Below are 20,744 nucleotides of genomic sequence, written 5' to 3' on the forward strand. Positions count from 1 at the left end.
TCCAAATCTAGAAATTATACGATTCTGTGAATATTGAACACTTAAAAAGTGTTTCAAAAACCCAAAAAGCCTCTTTTTTCCCTAACAGAAAAGAGATGAAGTTAAAAACACTTTTTTTCAACTTTACATTTTTATATAAAAAAAAACATAAGTATGAAAAAAAAATATGACTAAAAAATGCTATTAATTTACCTCTGTATCAACTACAACACTGTAGAGTCGTCCACCAGCCACGATTTCTAGAGCTTTTGTTGTAGAAGCATTTTTTACATTAAACAGAGAAGCCACAAGGCCTTTTACATGATTTCGATTCCAATTCTTCTCTGGATCCCTTTACACAAAAGATAACAAAAATTAATCCTAGAGAAATACTACTCCCTGTGATGTAGTACATTTGATTAAACAATATATTACCCACATCCTAATCAAGTTTTCCTAACACATATGCCCAGTTTAAAACAAAAGCAGAAGATTCACAACATATGCAAAACAATACATAATTTCATAATCAGTCAAGCTAATTATAGTTAACTTTAATATATCAAAATACTTTTCAGTGCAAATAACCTACATGACAAAATGTAATATACAGTGAGGTTACTGGCTTCATCGCAAAGCCTAAATTCTCATCTATCCTTTAAATCTTCAGTTCTTATTAATAAGTGAACTTTTGCCTTATCTTGCTCAAAGATACACATGTTCATTTCTGGCTATCACCACACCATATACATCTGGTCCTTTTTATTCTTCCTTATTGGAATATAAATTCCTTACTATGCCTAAAAAGTTACTAAATTTTGATGCATATACTGTTTTAATCACAATAGCTAATAATCAATAAATTGACAGTCACTGTTTTCTCTCAGTAATCAAAGACACCTAATGGAAACACTGAAAGCCGTAAATATTTTTTTGAAAGGGAATACCCCTGACAGAAGAAATCAATCCTGATCGATGGATATTTAAATAAGGAAGTGGGCTAAAAGTCTTCAGTTCATCCTACTGAGAGAACATGACTTGATCATGAGACTTCCATCAATCTGGACAGAGGAATCTTCACCCAGACCACTTTAGTTGGTTTTCTCCTTCATGAGCTAGGTCATCCTAATAGAGAGGTGCAGGGACATAGGCTTATTTTCTAAAGGCAAGAATTCACCTAGATTGGATTCTATTTGCACACCAAACAGAAATATGATCTACTTGTTGGACAGCTTTCTGCCCATAATCAAGTACCCCAAGGAACAGGACAATCACCACTATCAATCATGTCCTTCAGAGACTGGCTGACTTAAATGACAAGGGGTAATCTCTGAATAAGGAAATAAAAACTTAATCCTAATTTAAGAAGTTGCTATGAATATAATAGCAAAGTAATAATTTCTCTGGGCTATAAAATTGGGCATACCCTTTGACCCAGCGATACCACTAGTACTTCTAAATAAAAATATTTCTAGAAGCTCTTTCTGTGGTAACAAAGAAGTAGAATGGCCATCAACTGGGGAATTGCTGAACAAATTATGATAAATGACTGTGAAATGAAGCAACACTATTGTACTATAATGATAAAGGGAATGATTTCTGAAAAAACTTGGAAAGTGAGGTGAGCAAAATCCAGGAGAACAATGTACACACTAATAACAATACTGTCATGATAATCTACTGAGAAAAATTTAACAGCTCTTAGCAAAACAAAGAACAGTAACCATTCCAAAGGATTCATAATGAAAAATGATATCCACTTCCAAAAAGAAAACTGATGAACTCTTTCTCTTTTTAGTTTCTTTTTTCCTGCACTATGGCTAATGTGGAAATGTTTTGCATGATTTTATATATTTAATGGACATTTACATTTCTTGTTTGCTCAATGGGTGAGAAAGGAGGTAGAGGGAGAAATTTGGAACTGAAATTTAAAATTTTTTTTAAATTTAAATTATTTTGATGCTAACAAAGATCCCTATTATAAGTGCTTAATGAATGCTTGTTGTAATGTTTTGTATTTAGCCTTAATTATCTGTACTTTATTTATTTTAAGATACGTGCTAATTAAGTTCATGACTTCTTACTTGTATTCAAATCGAAGACTGGGAAACTTGGCAAATAGGGTTTCACATGTTTTTTTCAGCCTGCTAACATCTTGAGACAACAACCGACGCTTTTCCAATAGACATTCCTCCTTGTTTTCTAAATAGCAAAATATAATTCAATCAAACTTAATTAAAAAAAATTAAAGCCCCCCAAAAAAGCAATTTCCTCCAAAATTCTTTAAGCAAACTATTAAATACTAAATAAAAGCTAAGCATAAATCTTGGTGAGAAGTATCAAATGAAAAAACATATATAATATTTAAACCATCTCTGCCAAATATTAAATATTGGTTTTGTAAAAAGAAATATCTGTATTTCATGGACATAGCCCTGAATTTTAAACTAAGCAAAATTTTACTCCTACCAGTAAAAATATAACCAATAAGAATTAACAACTCAATAATGCTCAGTACAACCCTGATTCAAGCACTTCGGAAGGGGAGTGAAGTAGAAAAGGGATTCTTTCAAGGCTAGGTTTCCCTCAAATTATAAAGGGGGTTATTTAAATTTGTTATTATATTCTTTTGGAAGAATAGTTGGATTGAGAAATGGCTAAAAAATCACGTCATACAAAGGTAATGGAATATTATAATACAAAGAGAAATTATGAAGAGAGAGAGATTCAGAAAAATTGAACACTGCAGGATGTAGAATAAGCAAAATCAAATTCATGTTTTCATTAACAAAAATAAAAATATCATTTAGGAAGCTGGGCTTCCTAAATAAATACCTATATTTAAATGCCTAAATGCATAAAATTTAAATAAATAAGTTTAAAAACTAGAGTAGCGCTAAGATGACAGCAAAAAATAATGATGAGTGTTGGAGGGGATGTGGGAAAACTGGGACACTGATACATTGTTGGTGGAGCTGTGAACGAATCCAACCATTCTGGAGAGCAATCTGGAATTATGCCCAAAAAGTTATCAAACTGTCATACCCTTTGATCCAGCAGTGTTTCTACTGGGCTTATACCCCAAGGAGATACTAAAGAAGGAAAGGACCAGTATGTGCCAAAATGTTTGTGGCAGCCCTGTTTGTAGTAGCTAGAAGCTGAAACTGAGCGGATGCCCATCAATTGGAGAATGGTTGGGTAAATTGTGGTATATGAATGTTATGGAATATTATTGTTCTGTAAGAAACGACCAGCAAGATGAATACAGAGAAGCTTGGAGAGAATTACATGAACTGATGCTAAGTGAAATAGAGCAGAACCAAAGAGATCATTATATACGTCAACAACGATACTGTATGAAGATGTAATCTGATGGAAGTGGATTTCTTTGACAAAGAGACCTAATTCAATTTCAATTGATCAATGATGGACAGAAGCAGCTACACCCAAAGGAAAAAAAAAACACTGAGAAATGAATGTAAACTGTTTGCATTTTTGTTTTTCTTCCCGGGCTATTTCTACCTTCTGAATCCAATTCTCCCTGTGCAACAAGAAAACTGTTTGGATCTGCACACATACATTGTATCTAGGATATACTAGGACATATTCAACATATATAGGACTGCTTGCCATCTAGGGGAAGGGGTGGAGGGTGGGAGGGAAAAATCGGAACAGAAGTGAGTGCAGGGGATAATGTTGTAAAAAAAATTACCCTGGCATGGATTCTGTCAATAAAAAGTTACTATAAAAAAACAAAACAAAACAAAAAAATAAAAAATAAAAAAAAACTAGAGTAGCCGAGGAGAAGAAATAATGAAACATACTCCATTCCTCACAGCAGAGCCAAGAAACTACTCAGGCAGAATGTTGTATGTATTTGATAGATATGGTATCTGTATGGAATGTTTTTGATGAATTGAAAGGTGCTTTTTTTTTTTTTTAATTACAAAAAGGGTTCAATCTGTAGTCAGGAAATGGTTTTTTCCTACCCAGAAAACACTGATATAAAGAAAAAAAAAGACATTCAAAAAACATTTTTGAAACAAATAATTTTAAACTCTTTTGATATGTTAAAAATCCCCATAAAAAGGTTATTTAATATTAAATATCAAAACTACATGACAGATTTGTAAATATAAGTTTGATTTTTTTTTTCAGAATCTCATTTCCCCATAAGTGTTCCCTTCTTAGCAACTGGCCAAATATTCTGACATAAGAAACAATGCAAACCTTCATAGTTTAGCATTTTCATTTCTGTTTCCAGTTTCTCTTTAAGCTTCTTCACAGCTTCGAAGGCCTCTTGGTCTTTCTTGTAACCACTATCCATCTTTTTAACTTCAGCTTGTTTGGTTTTTAATTCTTGCTGGGCATGTTTCAACTTCATCTGAGCCTAGATTGAAAAATGGGACAAAACCATAGTAGTACTAAAGATAAAAGAGCAGCAGATTTAGAAAAACAGATTTACTAAAAATAGCTTCTAGTAACTCCATAACAACTTCCAACTCTTATCATCTGATCATCTACTTATCATAGATAAGCATTTTTTTTCCAGCAGCAGAGATATTCCCAAGTATTTTTCCCTTTATAAATCAATTTCCAGCAATTTCACGAAATACACATGCCAAATATTTTAAAGATTTAACTAGCAACAGAGCTTAAATACAAGGCTGATTACTGGCTAACCAAGTTCGGAAAAGGGAGCTCCAAGATATACTTAGTTCAGTGGTCCAAATAACAATATTAACAAAAATTTGTTTTAGTTTTCAAAGTACTTTATATGCATCATCTTTCATTCCAATAAGCTGCCTCAAAAATATGGTAAGGGTAGAATCCAAAAGACATACTTAAAAAGAAAAAAAATAAGATGTAATAGGAGAGAAGATTTTGGAAAGAGAGGAGTAGGTCAGAAAATATTTGGCTCTCCAAGTTTCTTCCACAATAAAATAGAGCATGACTGCAGAGCAGCAGAAATAAACATATTGATAAAGAAGTTGTCCCAAGACAATCTGAGAATATCCCATGTGGAGGTTCCCTAGAGTGAAGAGGAAACACCCCCACACCAACTCTGTAGAAACAACAAACAAAGCTATGGTATAATCTGGTTAAGGGACAGCCTTAGTCTCAGAAACTTTCATTTTGCAGACAGTCTATATGCTAAATAGAAGAGTGAAGGACTTTCCACTTGAAAGACCTTCTATTGTCAAGGAATGCCAAGCACAGCTGTGCTGACCAGACATGTCCCAAGATATAACTGCAGAGAGACAGCTTGCACCAGGTGAATGCAGTGTCGAGGGGAGGGGCTGTTGGCTGTGGGTACTTGTGAGAAAGCAGAATCTCTGGATTCAGTTTCAGTTGTAGTGTACAGCCACCAGAGGGAGCAAAATCATTAGCAAGACAAGAGTGACTGGGGGCCCTGCTTAGGAGTAGAAGGGAGAGCCCAAGGCTGGGTCCCAAGACAGACCTCAGCAAGTAACAGTAAAAAGGATCTTATACTTGGGGCATCATTCCCCGTATCTCGGGACCACAACTTGATTACATTAATAACTGCTAAAAACAATTTTTAAAAAATAAATAAATAAAATAAGTAAACAAAGGAGGAAAAATTCAACCTCTATAGTTACCACAGGGATAAAGAAGATCTGGGTTCATATTCTGAGAAAGGTAACAAAGCTAAAAAAGCCACATCTTTTCCGACAATTAACTTGAAATGGTCCCCACCACAAAAAGATTTATTGGAAGAACTCAAAAAAAGACTTTAAAAATCTAAGGGAAATTAAGGCAAATAATTTTTGAGAACTAGAATTGGGCAAGGGAAAACTAATTATGTTCTAAGATATCAAGAAATCATAAAATAAAATCAAAAGGAAAAACTAGAAGAGAAAATGAAACATCTCATCAGCAAAATAAATGAACTGGAGAACAAATAGTTGGACTACCCAAAAAATACAATGGAAAATAAAAAGACTCTTGATACAAGAAATTATCAAGGAAAATTGCCCAGGAGTTCTAAAATAAAAAGGCAAAGCAGAAACAGAAAAATAAGTCCACCAATCTGAAAGAGATCCCAGGAGTAGAACTTACAGGAATATCATAGCCAGATTAAGGAGAAAATATTGGAAATAACAAGAAAAAGACAATTTAAATATCATGAAGCTATATAGTTCCCTATGTACACAAGACATAGTGGCACTACACTACACTGTACAACTGTGGGTCTTTGATTAGTATTCTCTAAAGCAAAAGAGCGAGGGTTAATTTACCCAACAAAGTTAAGTATAATCCTAAATGGAAAAAAAATGAGCATTTAACAAACTCAAAGACTTCCAGATTTTTGTAACCAAAACCCAAATAAGAGAAAATTTGACATATAACATCCAGGAAAAAGATAAAGAAAAGATTAAAGACTAATTATAAAGGACTCAATAAGGTCAAATTACTTCGTATTTGTGAAAATATTAGCAGTTCTCTTATGAATACCATCATTATTTGGATAGTTTGAAAGAAAAGCTTTGGGCTGAGCTGAATATGATAGTGGAAATTCTAAAAAACAAAAAGTGTAAGAAGAGATAAAAAGGAGTAATCTCATACAGATGAGGCATAAAAAGAAAAATTAATATAGAAGTTAGTAAGGAAGAGAGCGTATAGTGCTAGAACCTTACTCAAATTCAGAAATGGGTTAAAGAGAGAATAATACATATGACATCTAGAGAGGTATAAGAGTTCTAAAGGGACAGGGTGGAGAGGAGGATAAGGGAAGGACTTTTAGAGGACTGGGTAGTGAAGGAATAGGAGAGTAAAGTAAAGGATAGAAGTAAAGCAGCAATGAGGAGAAATAGGAGAAAAGAAGATAGTTAGGAAAAATAGGAAGAAGGAAAATGTACAAGTAATTGTAGCTTAAAATGTGAATGGAATGAATTTACACACAAAACAAACATGGATAGAAGATTTTTATTTAACAATATGTTAAGGGGGCAGCCAGTTGGTACAGTGCATAGAGTACTAGCCCTGAAGTCAGGAGGACCTGAATTCAAATCCAGTTTCCGACACTTAACACGTCCTAGCTGTGTGACCCTGGGCAAGTCACTTAACCCCAACTGCCTCAGCAAAAAAAAAATCAACATGTTAAAACAGGAACATTATAAAAATGAAAAACACAAAAATAAAATGAAGTGCAGGAGTAGTATTTATTATGTAAAAAAGCAGAGATAGTAATCATGATTTCAAACAAAGTTAGTTAAAATAGATTTAATATAAACTGAAAAACAGAGAAATATGCTTTTCTCCATGTTCAGTTACAGCCTTTTTTGGGGGTAGGGGAAAAGGGGAGAGAAAAACAATAAAGTAAAAAAAGTACAGAGCAGAAAAAAGAAAAACCAAAAAGGAAACAAAGAAAAGCCAACCAGCTTTGAAAACAATATGTAGCATTTATAAGTTTTAGTGAAATGGAAATTTGGAGGGGTAGGAGCAGGTAATAGGAGTTGGTAATAGGAGTTAAATGATTTGCCCAGGGTCACACAGCAATTATGTGTCAAGTGTCTGAAGCTAAAGGTTCACCTATCTTCAGGGCCAATGCTCTCTCCATCGCACCATCTAGCTGCCCCTTGAAATGGAAATTTATGTTTTATATTGAATCTTCTATCATATGCTTTGTACACAGCAAATTCTTTCTTTTCCTTTTCTCATTTTGTATTTAAGGATGCAGTGAACAAGTGACCACAGGAGTGGGAGTGGAGGAAAATGGTTTAAAATAGAATGAATGAAAAATAACTAAGAGTATAGAAACTAGATGAATGATGTTAATATCAAGAGTTAAGGGACTTGTACAAGTCCACATATCTAGTAAATGACAGAAAGAGAACCAGAACCAGTTTTCCAAACTCTCATCTAATATTTATTCCATCTCACAAAGTTGTCAAAGTCTTGACACAAAATATGGCAGCTGGAAAAGAACTTCAGAGACCACCTTTAACAATTTATCACATTTTAAAGTTATAATTATGAATTGTTTAGTTTCTGATTATACCTGCTTGGCTTCAGTCTGAGCTTTGCTTATGTCATTCTTACAATTCATCATCTGTCCAGCAAGAGTTGCTTCTTCTCCATCCTCATTACTCGATAGGCCTGCAGAAACCGCATTGAAATGCTGCTGTGCAGCTGCCAGGGCAACTGCATCTTGAGTACTTGCTTCTTGAAAAGAAGTCAGTCCATCTATTATCTTCTTTACCTCTTTTTCCTTTGCTGCCAAAGTTTTAGAATCCTTTGTAGAAAAAAATTAACAAGGAAATTAATTTCTTTCATTTGTGAAGCAAAGTTTCAGCATCTAGCCCAATAGTTTTAAGGAGAGGGATTTATTTCTTCTCCTTTATACATAAATACTTCAGCATATATTCTCTCCCCATTAATGTGGATGATAACTTTTCCATCTTATTGGAAAGTGCAGAAACAAAAATAAACAAAATCATCAGTGGCTGATCAACTTAATGTCTCTTCAGATCTCTAAATGCAGAGTTGAAAGACAACCTGTTGATTTTTTACATCAACTCTCATTTTACATATGAGGAAGCTAAGATACAAAGGGATTAAGAAATTTGCCTAAGATCAATGAAACAGTTAATGACAGACAATTTTAAAACCAGAACTGCTTATTCAAAATCAACTCTCTTTAAACATACAACATGTTAAGGACCATGCCTAAATGTGAAACCCAGAAAGCTTGTAAACAATTAAAAGGGACTGTACTATCAAGGGGCAGATCATTTCTTCAAAGCTGTGAATCATAACACACTTGAAATAATTGCAAATCAGCTTTTACAGAAGCAGATGTTGTTTGTGAATTGGAAAATAAATCGGAGGCAAGAGGGAAGAGAAGAGAGGTCAAAGAATGCAACAGCCTCCTTGTATTGTTATCATCCTCTCACATGAAGGGATCTATTCTGCTGGTCAGACTTAGATCCCCAGGAGCCACTAGCAGGTTGCTCCATAACACAACCACACACCCTAAAATTTTATATAAATATCACAGATTACAGATTCCATAACAAATTCAAAATGTCATGATGCTATAGGAGTGAATTTCAACATCATGGTTTTAATCATAAAGTCCTGCATTCCAAATTGTGGTTACTTCAGTAATTGCTATGTTTAAGCTTACTATTGCAAATATAATATTAAATAAAAATGAGGCATCCCACAAAGAGAATGATGACTAAGTACCAGCATTGTCACATTAATTAAAAACTTTGATATACTTATTGATATGCAAAGTCAGCACTTGAAGAATTTCTCACCTATAATAAAAATCAGAAATTTTAGCCTAATTAATATGTTTTTGTTTGTTTTGTTTTGTTTTTTGCTGAGACAACCAGAGCTAAGTGACTTGCCCAGAGTCATAGAGCCAGGAAGTGTCAAGTGTCTGAGGCCACATTTAAACTCTGTTCTGACTTCATGAGTGATGCTTTATCCACTACTTCAACTAGCTGCCCCTAGTCTAATTAATATGAAAGAAATAAAGTGGTGCTGCTATTTGTCTGAGATCTTTTTTTAAAAAGCCAAACCAGACAGGTACTTATACCCAAGGACTTCAAAAGCCCTGACTATATCAAGAAAAATCTCTGAATTATTGGTTGAAAAAAAGAAATATAGACATCATAGAACATCAGTTCCTTATAGGCAGGGACTATTTTTAATTTTTTTATACCTCAAGTAATTAAAAAGTAGTTCATATATAGCAAACTTTAATAAATTATTATTGAATTGAATGCCAAATCTATGACATCAGCAATTCTGCTTCCCTATTTTGCAGCCCCTTAAACAATAATGTTAACTTGGGGGTCACACAGCATTTGAGCAATCTAGTGAAGACTATGGAAGTCCTCAGAAAATATATTTTTTAAGACATAGAATAAAAATGCATGGTATTCCAAAGAAGTGAAATATAGTTATCAAAGAATTTTAAAGACAAATTCATAGACCACATATTAAAAATGCTTCCCCTACAATAAAGTTAAAAGAAATTAGATTATATTTGAAAAATGATGTTACAAAGTCAATACTGCTGAGAACAATACACTAGAATACCTTGTTTTGGAATGTACAATAATATTGCTTACCTCTGCCATACTTTTTTCTATTTCTTTGCGTTTTTTTTCTTCACTTTCAAGATTTTTCTTCTTGAGATCAAGAGCACTTTGAGACTTCATATTGATTCTTTGTGCCTCTGCAAGTACATCTTCCAAGGACTGAAGGACGTTACCAATTTCCTACAATAAAACATATCTCATTTAAATCAAGTTTCTTAAAATCTACAACTACATTGTAATCTCACTTTGTAAATTCAACTTTATAAAGAGAGTAAATAATTTTTAAAAGCTACTATATTATGCTTCTTTAAAGAAAATGATTAGACAAGTAAGACATTTTCCAGTGGCTCAAGAATACCTGAAAATATCACCCTGCAAGGCAACTTTTGTTTTTTGTTGTATTATTTTTTTTTATTATAACTTTATTTACTATATGCATGGGTAATTTTTCAGCATTGACAATTGCAAAACCTTTTGTTACAATTTTTCTCCTCTTTCCCCCACTCCTTCCCCAAGATGGCAGGTAGACCAATACATTTAAATATATTAAAGTATATATTAAGTATAATATATGTATACATGTCTAAACAGTTATTTTGCTATACAAAAAGAATCAGACTTTGAAATAGTGTACAATTAACCTGTGAAGGAAATCAAAAATGCAGGCGGACAAAAATAAAGAGATTGGAAATTCTCTGTAGTGGCTCATACTCATCTCCCAGAGTTCTTTCGCTGGGTATAGCTGGTTCAGTTAATTACTGCTCTATTGGAACTGATTTGGTTCATCTCATTGTTGAAGAGGGCTACACCATCACAATTGCTCATCATATAGTATTGTTGTTGAAGTATATAATGATCTCCTAGTCCTGCTCATTTCACTCAGCATCAGTTCATGTAAGTCTCTCCAGGCCTTTCTGCTGGTCATTTCTTACAGAACAATAATATTCCATAACATTCATATACCACAATTTATTCAGCCATTCTCCAATTGATGGGCATCCACTCAGTTTCCAGTTTCTGGACACTACAAAGAAGGCTGCCACAAACATTCCTGCATATACAGGTACCTTTCTCTTAAGATTTCCTTGGGATATAAGCCCAGTAGTAACACTGCCGGATCAAAGGGTATGTACAGTTTGATAACTTTTTGAGTATAGTTCCAAATTGTTCTCCAAAATGGTTGGATGCACAATTCCACCAACAATGCATCAGTGTCCCAGTTTTCCCACATCCCCTCCAACATTCCACATTATCCCCGTCATTCTAGCCAATTTGAGAGGTGTGTAGTGGTATCTCAAGAGTTGTCTTAATTTGCATTTCTCTGATTAATAATGACTTAGAGCATCTTTTCATATGGCTAGAAATAGTTTCAATTTCTTTGTCTGAGAATTATTTGTTCATATCCTTTGATCATTTATCAATTGGAGAATGGCTTGATTTTTTATAAATTAGAGTGAATTCTCTGTGTTCTGGAAATGAGGCCTTTATAAGAACCTTTGACTCTAAAAATGGTTTCCCAGTTTATTGCTTCCCTTCTAATCTTGTCTGCCTTAGTTTTGTTTCTATAAAAACTTTTCAATTTGATATAATCAAAATTTTCTATTTTGTTTTCAATAATGATCTCTAGTTCTTCTTTGGTCATAAATTCCTTTCTCCTCCACAGGTCTGGGAGGTAAACTACGCTATGTTCTTCTAATTTATTTAGAATCTCATTCTTTATGCCAGATCATGAACCCATTTTGACCTTCTCTTGGCGTTCGGTGTTAAGTATGGGTCAATGCCTAGTTTCGGCCATACTAATTTCCAATTTTCCCAGCAGTTTTTGTCAAACGGTGAATTCTTATCCCAAAATCTGGGGTCTTTGGGTTTTGTTGAACAATAGATAATTAAAGTTATTGACTATTTTGTCCTTTGAACCTAATCTATTCCATTGATCAACTAGTCTATTTCTTGGGCAATACCAAATGGTTTTGGTAACCGCTGCTTTATAATATAATTTTAGATCTAGTACAGCTAGGCCACCTTCATTTGATTTTTTTTTTCTTAGTTCCCTTGAAATTCTTGAACTTTTGTTTTTCCATATGCACTTTGTTGTTATTTTTTCTAGGTCATTAAAATAGTTTTTTGGGAGTCTGATTGGTATAGCGCTAAATAAATAGATTAGGTAGTACTGTCATCTTTATTACATTTGCTCGCCCTATCCAAGAGCATTTAATATTTTTCCAATTGGCTATATCTGACTGTGTGGAAAGTTTTTTGTAGTTTTGCTTATATAGTTCCTGATTTTCTTTTGGCAGATAGATTCACAAATATTTTATACTATCAGTAGTTACTTTAAATGGAATTTCTCTTTGTAACTCTAAACTGTTGGATTTTGTTAGTGACATGTAAGAATGCTGATGACTTATATGGGTTTATTTTGTATCCTGCAACTTTGCTAAAGGTATGGATTATTTCTAACAACTTTTTAGTAGAATCTCTGGGGTTCTCCAAGTATACCATCATATCAGCAAAGAGCGATAATTTGGTTTCCTCATTATCTACTCTAATTCCTTTAATCTCTTTCTCAACTCTTATTGCCAAAGCTAGCATTTCTAATACAATATTGAATAGTAATGGCGATAGTGGGCTATTTCACTCCTGATCTTATTGGGAATGGTTCCAGTTTATCCCTATTACATATGATGCTTACTGATGGTTTTAAATAGATGCTACTGATTATTTTAAGGAACAGTCCATTTATTCCTATATTCTCAAGTGTTTTTAATAGGAATATATGTTAGATTTTATTAAATGCTTTTTCTGCATCTATTGAGATGATCATATGTTTTTTGTTAATTTGGTTATTGATATGTCAATTATACTAATAATTTTCCTAATATTGAACCAGCCCTGCATTCTTGGTATAAATCCTACTTGGTCATGGTGTATTATCCTAGGGATGATTTTCTGTAGTATTTTTGCAAATATTTTATTTAAGATTTTAGCATTAAGATTGGTCTGTAATTTTCCTTTTCTGTTTTCAACCTACCTGGTTTAGGTATCAGTATCTGTGTCATAAAAGGAATTTGGTAGGACACCTTCATTCCCTATTTTTTCAAATAGTTTATATAGCATTGTTTAATTGTCCTTTAAATGTATGGTAGAATTCACATGTAAATCCATCTGGTCCTGTGGATTTTTTCTTAGGGAGTTGATTAATAGCTTGTTTTATTTCTTTTTTCTGAAATAGGACTGTTCAAGAAATTTACTTCCTCCTCTGTTAATCTGAGAAGCCTATATTTTTGGACGTAGTCATCCATTTCACTTAGGTTATCAAATTTATAAAGTTGGGCAAAGGAACTCCTTATTGCTCTAATTTCCTCTTCATTGGTGAAAAGTTCTCCCTTTTCATTTTTAAAATTAACAATTTGATTTTCTTCTTTCCTTTTTCTAATCAGATTTACCAAAGGTTTATCAATTTTACTGGTTTTTTCATAAAACCAACTCTTAGTTTTAGTTATTAATTCAATAGTTTTTTACTTCCAATTTTGTTAATTTATCCTTTTAATTTTATAATTTCAAGTTTAGTATTTGATTGGGGGTTTTTAATTTGGTCTTTTCCTAGCTTTTTAAGTTACAAGCCCAATTCATTCATCTTCTCTTTCTCCATTTTATTCAAGTAAGCCTCTAAAGATATAAAATTTCCCCTTATTACCGCTTTGGCTGCATCCCACAAATTTTGGTATGATGTCTCATCATTGTCATTTTCTTGGATGAAATTATTACTTGTCTCTATAATTTGCTGTTTCACCCAATCATTCTTTAAGATGAGATTATTTAGTTTCCAATTACTTTTTGGTCTATTTACTCCTAACTTTTTGTTGAATGTAGTTCTTATTGCATTATGATCTGAAAAGAAAGCATTTACTATTTCTGCCTTCCTGCATTTAATTTTGAGATCTTTATGTCCTAATATATGATCAATTTTTGTATAGATTCCATGAACTGCTGAGAAATATACTCCTTTCTGTCTCCATTCAGTTTTCTCCAGAGATCTATCATACCTAATTTTCCTACTATTCTATTTACCTCTTTAATTTCTTTCTTATTTGTTTTGTGGTTTGATTTATCCAATTCTGAGAGTGCCAGGTTGAGATCTTCCACTATTATTGTTCTGCTGTCTATTTCTTCTTGCAACTCTCTTAACTTCTCCATTAGGAATTTAGATGCTACACCACTTGGTGCATATATGTTTAGTATTGATATTGCTTCATTGTCTATGCTACCCTTTAGCAATGTATAGTTTCCTTCCTTATCTCTTTTAATTACATCAATTTTTGCTTTTGCTTGATCTGAGATAAGGATGGCTACTCCTGCTTTTTTGACTTCCTCTGAAACATAATAGATTCTGCTACAGCCTTTTACTTTTACTCTGTATGTGTATCCCTGCTTTAAATGTGTTTCCTGTAAATAACATATTGTAGGGTTCTGGCTTTTGATCCAGTCTGCTATCTGTCTCTGCTTTATGAGAGTTCATCCCATTCACATTTACAGTTAAAATTACATATTCTGTATTTCCTGCCATCTTATCCCCAGATTATGCTTTTTTTTTCTTGACCCCTTCCCTTCCCCCATATTAAACTTATGGGCACCACTTGCCTCATGCAGCTCTCCCTCTTTAGAATCCCTCCCACCCCCTTTGAATCCCTTCCCCTTTCTTATGCCTTTTCCTTATTACTCTTTCCCTTTTCCCCTCCCACTTTTTAATGAGGTGAGAGAAGTTTTTCTGTAAACCAAATATGTCAATAATTTTCTCTTTGAGCCAACTCTGATAAGAGTAGGATACATACAATATTCTTTCCCCTCTCTAAATTCCCTCAGATATTATAGGTTTCCTCTGACTCTTCATGAGATGTAGTTTCCCTCTTTTTATCTCCCCTTTTCCTTTTCTGATACTATCCCCTTTCCATTTCTACTTTCCTTTTTTTTTATGTTATATCAGTAAAACAAATTATACATGTACTCTTTATGTATATCCATTAACAGAAATACAGTTCTCAGTTCTTTTTTACCTTTTTCTGCTTCTCTTGAGTCCTATAGTTGGAGGTCAGATTTTTTGTTAAGTTCTGGTTTTTTCCTTAGAAACAAATGGAATTCATCTGTTTCATTAAATATCCATCTTCTTCCCTAGAAGAAAATGCTCAGCTTAGCTGGGTAGTTTATTCTTGGCTGCATTCCAAGTTCTTTTGCCTTTCAGAATATCATATTCCAGGCCCTTCAATCTTTTAATGTGGAAACAGCTAGATCGTGAGTGATCCTTATTTTGGCTCTGTGGTTATTTGAATTGTTTTTTTTTCTGGTGGCTTGTAATATTTTTTCCTTAGTCTGATAGTTCTGAAATTTAGCCACAACATTCCTTGGAGGTTTTATTTTAGGGTCTTTTTCAGAAGCTATTCAATGAATTCTTTCAATGCCTATTTTACCTTCTGATTCTATTACAATCTGGGCAGTTCTCTTCGGTGATTTCCTGTAAGATAGTATCTAGGCTCTTTTTTTCATCATAATTTTCAGGAAGTCCAATAATCCTTGGATTATCTCTCCTATAAGTATTTTCTAGGTCTGTTGTCTTTCCAAGTAGATACTTAACATTTTTTTCTATTTTTTGGTTTTACTTGACTGATTCTTGATGTCTCAGCGAATCATTCATTTCTATTTGTTCAGTTCTGATTTTTCATGAGTTATTTTCTTCATTAGCTTTTTTTGGCTTCTTTTTGTATATGTCCATTTGAGTTTTTAAAAGAGTTGTTTTGCTCTATGGAATTTTTTTCCATTTCACTAATTTTTTTTTTAACTGAGTTATTTTCTTTTTCCAATTCACAAATCCTACTTTCTTTGGAGTTCTTCATTTTTTCCAATTCACAAATTCTGTTTCCCTGGAAGCTCTTTACCTTTTCAAATTCACCTTTCAGAAAATTGTTTTCTTTTTCCACTTTATCAAATTTTTCTTTAACTGAGTTATAAGCCTTTTCTGTACTTTCTTGCATAGCTTCTCTTTCCTTTCCCCATTTTTCTTCTAGCTCTCTTTTAAGATTTTTTTTTTTATAATTTCTTCTAGGATAGCCTTGTGTGAGGGGGACCAACTTATATTCCCCCCTTGGGGTTTTCTCTGGAGACTGTCTGCTATTAGTCTTCTCCAGGTTGAAAGCCTGCTCTCTTTCTGTATAGAAGTTATTGATGGTCCGCTTGGCTTTTTTACTCATTTTTTTTTTTAAAGTCCTTAGAGTCTGCTTTGGGGTAAGGAGGTTACCAGCTTCCTCTATCCATATAATAGATATATGGACAGTAGCTGTCCTGCAAACGGGCTGCAAAGAGCTGCTGAGCTGCAGAAGTGCTCTGGGTAAAGCTCTACACTGGAAGTGTCTCTGCCTTGGGTAGCAAGGCTGAGCTGGGGAAGTTCCTGGCTAAAAGCCCAGCTGTGTGGATTAGCAACTGCTCTGGGGCTAGAAGCTAAGCAGCAAAAGTGTCAGTGCCCCAGGCAGAAGCCTGCTGTGGGGATTAGCAGTTGACCTTTGAAGAGCCCCACACCCACACCACACCAGAAGAGTGTCTGCTTTGGGGAGGGACTTTGGGAAGTTCTATTGCCCCAGGCCAGGCCAAGCCCCTCTGCTGTGCAGATTTGTGACTGCCCTGGGCAAAAGTCCTGTGCTTCAGAATGCAGCTGCACAGCTGTGCTGTGGTTTGTGCTCAGTCACTTACTTCTGGTTTTAGGTGGGTATAGGCAGATCCTGTTAGATTCTGGTGTTTTTTTGGAATATATTCTACCATTGGTTTTAATTTCTCTACTGGTCTACTCCTCGGCAACCAAAGCAGAGCAGCCAACCTGTGGTAGAGTCCTCCCCGTAAATTTTCCAGCAAGGGAAACCGCCATCACCTGGTCCACTCAGTATGCTAGCCACTTCTTCTATCTCCCTGCTTGCACTGGTCTGCTCCAGCTGCTCAGGACAAACCTTTTCTGGAAATCTTCTAGATTACTTTGGCTGGTAAGTTGTGCTTCCAATCTTCATGAATTTTACCACTCAAGCACTATTTTTGAGGCTGAATTTGGTAATTAGTAGTGAGGTATGAGAAGCTTAGAATGTCGTGTGTGTCTTCTCTGCCACCTTGGCTCTGCCCTGCAAGGCAAATTTTTACCTTACAATACAAGTAATCTATAACTTTCATACTTTAGCTCTTACCTTTTCTTTTCTTTTTTCCAACTCTTCTATTTCATGGCTAAGTTCCTTAATATGTTTATCATTCTCAGATATTTCTTCTTGAAGTTTGATAGTTAGGGCTTGCATTTCTTTTAACTCATCAGCTGAACGTACTTTGGTATCTTCAGCTAACATAAACTGATAAGCAATGTACAACCGACTCAGATGTTCTATTTCTCGCATTACTTTTTGGTACTCCAAGTAGGAAGACCTTTCCTGAAAAAGTGACCAATAAGGAAAAAAATAAGCTGAAATTCAAATGGAATCTATTCTGAAGCTCTCCAACTCCCCCTCGGCCATGTAAAACCACAACACATAGACACATACATATACACACCCAGACACCCACATCACAACTCAAAATTTCAATTTTATAGCATTTTTTTACACTGAATGCCATAGGTGAAAAATTATATTGAAAGAGATCACAGAATCATATAGTTTTATAGCTGGAAAGTGAAGCAGATTGTGGTCCCTTTAAGAAACTATTTCCTATTGATCTGTGATCCCTTTCAGATTTTCTACCCATCCTGGTGAAGACATATCCTCCCTAGATAAGTTAACTTTCCAGGATGCCAGAGCCTTTGATTCAACTAGAAATCCTGGTCAAAAAGCACTCCTTTGAAGTGTTGTTACATCCGGGCTGTCCCAGCTCCCACTAGGTCTGACCTGCTTGGGCTGTCCCAGCCCCAACCAAGACACCCAATATAATAGCTTCCATCAACAAAGGTCTTTTGCAGATGGACCTTAGTAGCTCCCTTTGCTGCCAGGACTTTCTGTGCACTGAGAATGCAGTGCATTCAAATTTCATTTTCCATAGATCTGCCACTATAGAAATCAGTTTACCAAAAGACTGACTTCTATCTAACAATAAACTTTCATTATGCAACTAATAATTCGGGAATGAGTGAATTCTTTGATTCCTAAAACCTGAGTCCGATTTAAAGGGGATTCTTAACAACTCTCTTGTAGCCACTATCTAGACCACCAGGAATCTACTCAAACAATATCAAAAGGATATCAAAAGACAAAGTTGGATAAAAACTAGCTTTTATACACAATGTTATAGCATTTGTAAAATAACCATATTTTTGTTTTTACTAACAAAAAGCATCATTAGTCAGTTGAAATTAATATGTGAGAAAATATTCTACAATATCAATATGTAGCATGTAGAGAACCTAAGGCAAAAATTAAAACACCAATGATCTATGTTAAACTTCTCTTTTTCTAATAAAAGACAAACATACTAAACAGCCCATTAGCTTTATCAACACATTTTTACTTTTTTCCAACTGTTATTATACAGTTCAAGAAAGAACACGATATCATGTACCGTTCTTAATAATAAAAATTTTGGAAAAATAATCTAAATTTTATAAAATGCAATTTAATAGGAAGAAACAAACTCCTGCAGTAGGAGTTAAAAAAATCAATTGTACAAATAAAGATTGTACAAATAGTTGTTGTGAAGAAGGAAGTAACATGAAAATGCTTAGGGAATTTAAGAGGTCTACAAATTCTATATGAGTCAATAAAGTAATGTGGCTGCCAAAAGGTTCCACCCTTGATTGAATTAAGGTGTGTGAAATAGAAAGAGTGTTGACTTGGAGTTGGAGTTCTCATGTCTAAGTTCTGGCTCTGCTATTAACTATGTGCATATTAATGGTCACGTCACTTTTCCTCTGAACCTCTTGTCCCTTGCCCTGAAATTAATCCCTCAATTATCATTCCATATATTTAGAACATACCTCTTTTAATTTATGAAGTGTTGGAGTAATCTCTTCTGTCAGTATCTATAAAATGAAGAATTATAACTTCATTAACATAAACATAAAAAAGAAAAAAGCAAATACTTTTAGGCAAATGAAGGTAAATGGAAAATATCACATCTAAACCTGCCACTTCTATACTATAGATGTTTTCTCCACTTCTATAGCATAAGAAGTCTAAACACAAACTCTTAATAATTACCTAATATGAATTATCTAATAACATTAATTACCGTCTGAATTTCTTTTAGCTTAGCCTCCTTTTTTTCTATCGTTTTCTGGGCAGCAATTTTTTTGCATTCATACATCCTGGTTCCAGCTGCTTCTTCAATCATGGATAAAATCTGGAATGAGAATTTTAAAATAAATATTTAAGAATTTAAGATTCTGTGATTATCTCAATATAATCACAAAGCACAGTTTAGCCTTGATCAAAAATGAAGACACTCATAAGAATGTTACCAATCCAAAAAAATTTTTATTAGTTTTTAAAGAAGCACTATCACCACATAAATATCAAATAGTAGTAAGAGGAAAATGAACCTTCAAAAACCATTATGTGAGTCTTATTGCCTAAACAATTCTATCAAACAACAGATACCAATAACTGCATACTGACTTGGAAAACTACAAATTAACATTATGCTATATTGTGCTTTATTTACTTTGTTAAACATTTCCCAATGACATTTTAATCTAGTTATCAGAGCATAGGACTACTGGGATGCAGCCTGGTCTAGAGCATATATGCTGAGTAAATATATGTGTATATATGTATAAATGTCTACTAGGGAAGGGTTAAATTCCAAATCCAAAGAAGGGCATTTTTTTTCATTATCTTCCTTCCTTTCCAATAGATCAATGAGGTTCTTAGTTTCTTCTAATCCTCCAAAACTCTTAATTAATTCATCCCAACATTCCCAAAAAGTAATTTTAGCAGCAAACATTGCTCTAAAATGGCTTATCATCCATTCTGTTCTAACTTTACTACCTCTTAATTGAAAAGCCCATGTAACTACCAAATCTTCCTCAAATAATTCTTCCTTCTCCCCTGTGAATAGGTTAAGTTCCCAGGCAAAAAACAACAACAAAGAAATATTGCCAGAGGAAGTAAAGTTATAAATGGATAAATGTGTAAACATTGTAATAGTATTTCTAGGAAACCAGATATGACAATGCTACAATGTAATAATTATAATGCTACTACAAAACGAACACATCAAATTCTGACTCCTGAATTACAGGGATTAATTCTTTCACCCAAAGCTAAAATACATTTCAGAGAATATGGTAGTTTTCAGCCAAAAGAAAGAAGGGTTCTCCTTGCTAAACAATGAAAATAAGAAGGTAAATAAAGGAAAGGTATAATTAGATTCTCCAATGTGCCAAACACTGTACTAAGCACTTTTACAAGTATTATCTCATTTGATACTTACAACAGTCTTACAAGGTTAAGTGCTATTATTATTTCCATTTTACAATTGAGGAAACTGAGGCAGAAGTTAACTGGTTTACCTGGAGTAACGTAAATCTGGAGCCACATTTAAACTCAGGTCTTTCTGATTCCTGGCCTAATGTTCTACCCACTGCACCACTAGATGTCTGAACCAGAATCATACAAAACTTTATCATCATTCCATTTATTTTATTAGTTATTCAAAGGAAAAAAAAGCACTAAC

General features: G+C 33.9%; 1 protein-coding gene across 6 annotated transcripts in view; it reads right to left on the reverse strand.

Annotated features, from left to right (window-relative positions):
- The window catches only part of SMC2 (structural maintenance of chromosomes 2), a 59,850-nt gene that overhangs the window by 30,916 nt on the left and 8,190 nt on the right, over positions 1-20,744 (reverse strand). For all 6 annotated transcript variants that reach the window (XM_031944156.1, XM_031944150.1, XM_031944169.1 and 3 more), the window contains 8 exons: positions 19,299-19,409; positions 19,045-19,089; positions 17,276-17,509; positions 10,089-10,238; positions 8,003-8,236; positions 4,210-4,369; positions 2,064-2,181; positions 193-331 (listed from right to left, as the gene is read on the reverse strand). In XM_031944156.1, the coding sequence (XP_031800016.1) occupies positions 193-331; positions 2,064-2,181; positions 4,210-4,369; positions 8,003-8,236; positions 10,089-10,238; positions 17,276-17,509; positions 19,045-19,089; positions 19,299-19,409 (1,191 nt within the window). The remainder of the gene's footprint in view (positions 1-192; positions 332-2,063; positions 2,182-4,209; positions 4,370-8,002; positions 8,237-10,088; positions 10,239-17,275; positions 17,510-19,044; positions 19,090-19,298; positions 19,410-20,744) is intronic.

The sequence above is a fragment of the Sarcophilus harrisii genome, chromosome 1, assembly GCF_902635505.1.
Source record: "Sarcophilus harrisii chromosome 1, mSarHar1.11, whole genome shotgun sequence".
NCBI lineage: Eukaryota > Metazoa > Chordata > Mammalia > Dasyuromorphia > Dasyuridae > Sarcophilus > Sarcophilus harrisii.